The sequence below is a fragment of the Pinus tabuliformis genome, chromosome J, assembly GCF_031772625.1.
Source record: "Pinus tabuliformis cultivar Carrire ecotype Pingquan chromosome J, CPIR1, whole genome shotgun sequence".
NCBI lineage: Eukaryota > Viridiplantae > Streptophyta > Pinopsida > Pinales > Pinaceae > Pinus > Pinus tabuliformis.
Genome location: NC_142295.1, coordinates 1,462,396,473 through 1,462,401,053, shown reverse-complemented (window position 1 = coordinate 1,462,401,053; position 4,581 = coordinate 1,462,396,473). Strand labels below are relative to the sequence as shown.

The 4,581-nt window shown below is 38.8% G+C and overlaps 1 protein-coding gene across 1 annotated transcript; it reads left to right on the top strand.

Annotated features, from left to right (window-relative positions):
• Window positions 1-1,506: 1,506 nt before the first annotated feature.
• LOC149232879 (uncharacterized) lies at window positions 1,507-2,724 on the top strand. Its single transcript, XM_089382028.1, has one exon. The coding sequence runs from the start codon at window positions 1,507-1,509 to the stop codon at window positions 2,722-2,724; it is 1,218 nt and encodes a 405-aa protein (XP_089238154.1).
• The last annotated feature ends 1,857 nt before the right edge of the window (window positions 2,725-4,581 follow it).

Sequence of the window (4,581 nt, the reverse complement as noted above, 5' to 3'; positions counted from 1 at the left end):
ACTGTTCAGCCATTTTTTTGATTCAATTGGAGAAGAACTTACTGAGGTTGTGGAAGAATCAAGAAGAAAGGGTGAGATTTTCCCCCCGTTCAATGCTACTTTTATAGCTCTCATCCCAAAAAAGGAGGACCCGGACTCTTTTGAAGACTTCAGGCCTATTTCCCTTTGTAACTGTGTTTACAAAATTATAGCAAAAATTATTGTTGTGCGCCTGAAACCGGTCCTCTCAAGAAGTATATCAAGTGAGCAATTTGGTTTTTTGGATGGTCGTCAAATTCATGAAGCCATAGGGGTAGCTCAGGAGACAATCCACAGCATAAGACAGTCTATCAAGAAAGGGGCTGTGATTAAGATAGATTTGTCCAAAGCATATGATAGGATCAGTTGGACTTACCTCAGGATGTTGCTGACCCATCTGGGCTTTAAGCTGGATTTTATAAATTGGGTAATGGGATGTGTAACCAACGTAAGTTTTGCAGTTTTAATTAATGGGGCTTCGTCTCAATTCTTTAAAGGGCAAAGGGGACTGAGACAAGGATGTCCTCTATCCCCACTACTTTTTCTCCTAGTGGCAGAGGGTCTTAGCAGATTGATTTTGGAAGCAAGAAGAACAGGTTTGATAAAAGGTTTGGAAGTAGCTGTAAATCTGTTCATTTCTCATCTCCTTTTTGTAGATGATATTTTATTATTTACAAATGGGAGCCTGAATGAATTGAAAGAACTAAAGAATATCCTTGATCTGTTCATGAAAGCCACAGGAATGCAAATAAATCTCAGGAAGTCTCAGCTAATAATGGAAGGTTTCAGCAGAAACGAATGTACCCAGATCACAGCTATACTGCCTTTTGAGGTCTACAATATGGAGACTTCTTTCAAGTACCTGGGATTCTGGCTGAAGCCAAATTCTTACAAAAAGCAAGACTGGAATTGGCTGGTGGCCAAAATTGAAGCAAAAATCGCTCACTGGAGTTTCAAGTGGTTATCTAGAGCAGGCAGATTGACCTTGGTAAATTCAGTGCTGCAGGCCATGCCAGTTTTTTGGGCAGCATTGACCTGGATTCCAAAAGGGATCCTCCATAAGATAAAAAAGATTTGCAGTAGGTTTCTTTGGTCCGGGTCAAAGGAGGAATCTGTTCTACCTTGGGTAGCCTGGGATAAGATAGCTAGGCCAAAAGACTGGGGTGGCTGGGGTATAAAGAATCTCAATGACTTCAGTATTTCACTGGCAGCCAAATCCGGTTGGAGACTCATAAACTCTGAGAATTTGTGGACAAGAGTAGTGAAGCGAAAGTATATAGATCCAGTTCCTCTGGAAGAATGGATCCGTAACCAAAATAAGAAAGGAAGAAATGTTTCAGTGATATGGAAGGCTACCACTGAGGCATTTAAAGTCATAGAGCAAGGTCTGGCATGGCAGGTAGGGAACGGTGAAAATGTGAGGATAGGCAGGGACCCCTGGGTGGGATGCAATGAACTCTTGCTTTGTCCCTAGGGCTCATCAGACATATGGAATCTAAAGGCATTGTTCATTTACATCAGATTGAAAAAATAGGGCAGTCTTCTATATGGGGGCAAGCTTGGAAATCGGGAGAAGACCTTGAGATTAGACCTTTATGGTGGAATGAGTGGCAGACTTTCATTCAGGAACTATCAAGATCCAATGTAAGACTAAGAGATAGACCTGACCAGTTGGTCTGGGCCCATGCTGATTCAGGATCCTATTCCCCGAAAGCAGGTTACAGTTTCTTAATGTCGAAAAAAGGATGGGAAGATCCAGGATGGTGGGCAAAATCTCTGTGGAAATTAAAATGTCCTAAAAAAGCCAGGCTGTTTTTTTGGTGTGTGCTGAAAAAGAAGATTCCAACCTGGGACGTTCTCCAAGCAAGATTTAAACAAGGGCCTGGAAGATGTCCACTATGTAAAGATGACTCGGAGACCATCTTCCATCTCTTCTTGGGATGCCCCTTCATTAAAAAGGTGTGGGAGGAGGTACAAAAATTACTGAAGAAACAGCTAAGTTGGGAAGGGGAAACCATATTGGCTGCTTGGGAGCAGTGGTGGAGCCATCGTTCAGAGGGGAATATGAGGAATCTCCCTCCCATCATCTGCTGGGGAGTCTGGATAGCAAGGAACAGAAGCATCTTTAATGACAGAACTCTCTCAGCAGAATCTATCGCCATTCAAAGCTCAGCCATCCTATCCAGTATTCCTGATCCAGAGGAGACAAGGAAAAATTCTCAGAGCAGGGAGGAACAAATAAGAACAGGTATTCCGTGGGCTTACTTTGATGGGGCTTCACAGAATAACTCAGCTGGGGCAGGGATAATCATTCACTTAAATGAATCACACTCTTTAATGGCTTCAGTGGGCATTGGATCCGGATCAAATAATTTTGCTGAGCTATCAGCCCTAAAACTTCTCCTCTGTTGGCTTATCCACAGGCACATCTTCGCAATTCAGATCTTTGGGGACTCTTTGAATGTAGTGAAGTGGGTAAATGGTAACAGTAGATGTCTTAATTATATGTTGAGGCCGCTTCTAGAAGAGATCTTGACCTTAAAACAGTCCTTTAATGTATTTTCAATTGATCATATTTACAGGGACCGAAATGAAGCCGCGGATAAACTTTCTAAAGATGGTCTGCAGCAAGCTGTGGGCATTTGGAAATTAACTGAAAAAATCCATGAACAGATCCATGTGTCGGATCTTCCTCCTTATGTTTAAAAAGTTCTCCATATTTCTGCCGATGTTTATTTTTCTTTTTGTATATAGCCGCATGTATCTCTTTTCCTGTTTGTAATGGACAAGTTTTTGCTGGACCGTATGAGCGATCTGCCCAAGAGTTTCGGGCGTCTTTTTGTTGGTGGGTTGTTTTCCTTTCAAGGAGGCCCACGGAAATCATGTATTGTCGATCTAAGTCTTGGTTTTGAAAACACAAAGACTGAGGCCTCTGTTTGGATCGCCAAGGGGAAAAACCTGTCTCAGGAACAGGGGAACTGAAAGTTTTTTACGAATATGGTTAGTTTCAGAGAAGCTTTATTTTTCTCTGGGTCTGTTGAGGGAGAAGTCCTCACAGTAACTGAATGCTATGCATCTGCTTGTAACTTTTTATCTATTTTATATAAAAAGTTCGCTTTTTTTCTCCGGAAAAAAAAATACTTTCTTCGACATTACCTTCAACTACTATTATGAATAAGGCTCCTAAGAGTAAGGCTAAATCTAAGTCTCTTACTTCATCTTTAGACAATATTGACCCAACAGATGCTATCCTCATTGGAGATAGGTCAAACTCACATACTCCTCCTTTCCTTTTAACCTTTGAAATTTTTAATAAAAATGTTCATAATTGTCTAGTTGATTCAAGAGCTTCATCAAATATCATGCCCTATTCAATATGCTTAAAACTAAATGTGAAGCCTCAAAAATATGCTACTCAAATAATCCAACTAGATAGTACTAAGGTCAAGGTTTTAGGAGAAATTAATGAGGCTTTGATTACACTGTCATCTAACCCTAAGGTTTTCCAAATAATTGATATTCTGGTTGCAAACACCCCCTAATTTTATAGCCTGATATTAAGTAGAGACTGGTCTCAAATGTTGAATGGTTATTTTGCTATAGATTGGTCTCATCTCTGGCTACCTTACAATGGAAAACCTTATCATATTAGAGTTGATAGAGAGAAACATATGAAATACACAGTGGTCAATCTTAATGAGGAAAATGAACAAGTGACCTTCGTGAACAATATTCCGGGAAATTATTCTTTATAATATTTCTTTGGTAATTTTCTTGCTCATGTCTCACCCCATCCTTCTGAATCTATATCTTCCTAGATTGAAAATTTCTCACAAACATATTCATCCATATGTATAAATATTGAAGATTCTTCAGTAAATAATATTGTAGATAATTTATTTTTGACACTTTATTTTGATGCATCAAAGTCTAATGACAGTTCAGGGGATGGTTGTATTTTAGTCAGTTCAAATAATGAAAAAACCATGCTTACTTGAATATTAGAGTTTGAATGCACAAAAAATGTAGCAGAATACAAAGCACTCATTCAAGGAATGTAGAAAGCCATTAGTATTGATGTTGAATTCTTGAAAGTCTTTGGATACTCAAATATAGTGATAAAACAAGTGTGTAATAACATACACTATGTCTCTAATCATCTGAAACATTATCAAGCCTTAGTTTAGGACTTGACATCACACTTCTTGGCATTTAATACTTCCCCCATTCACAAGCTACATAAATCTAGTGTTTGATCTATTATCCAATGTTGCATCCAATCTCATTCCTCCTGAAGACTTTAGTCTTGACCAATTTCCAATTGAGTTGTTTTTTCAACCCACTATTCATGATAACATTACAAAATGGAGAGTGTTTAATGATGATGCTAATATTATTAGTTTTCTCACATATGAGGGAACCTATGATGACTAAATTATATATGAGGACATGCATGATAGACAGCTTAATAAATCCTCAGGAGATGATAAAATAGAAAATGCATTGCCCAAGTCAGTGGTTAAGTTGGAGGATCTTTATGATTTGAAAGATATATTTAAACGC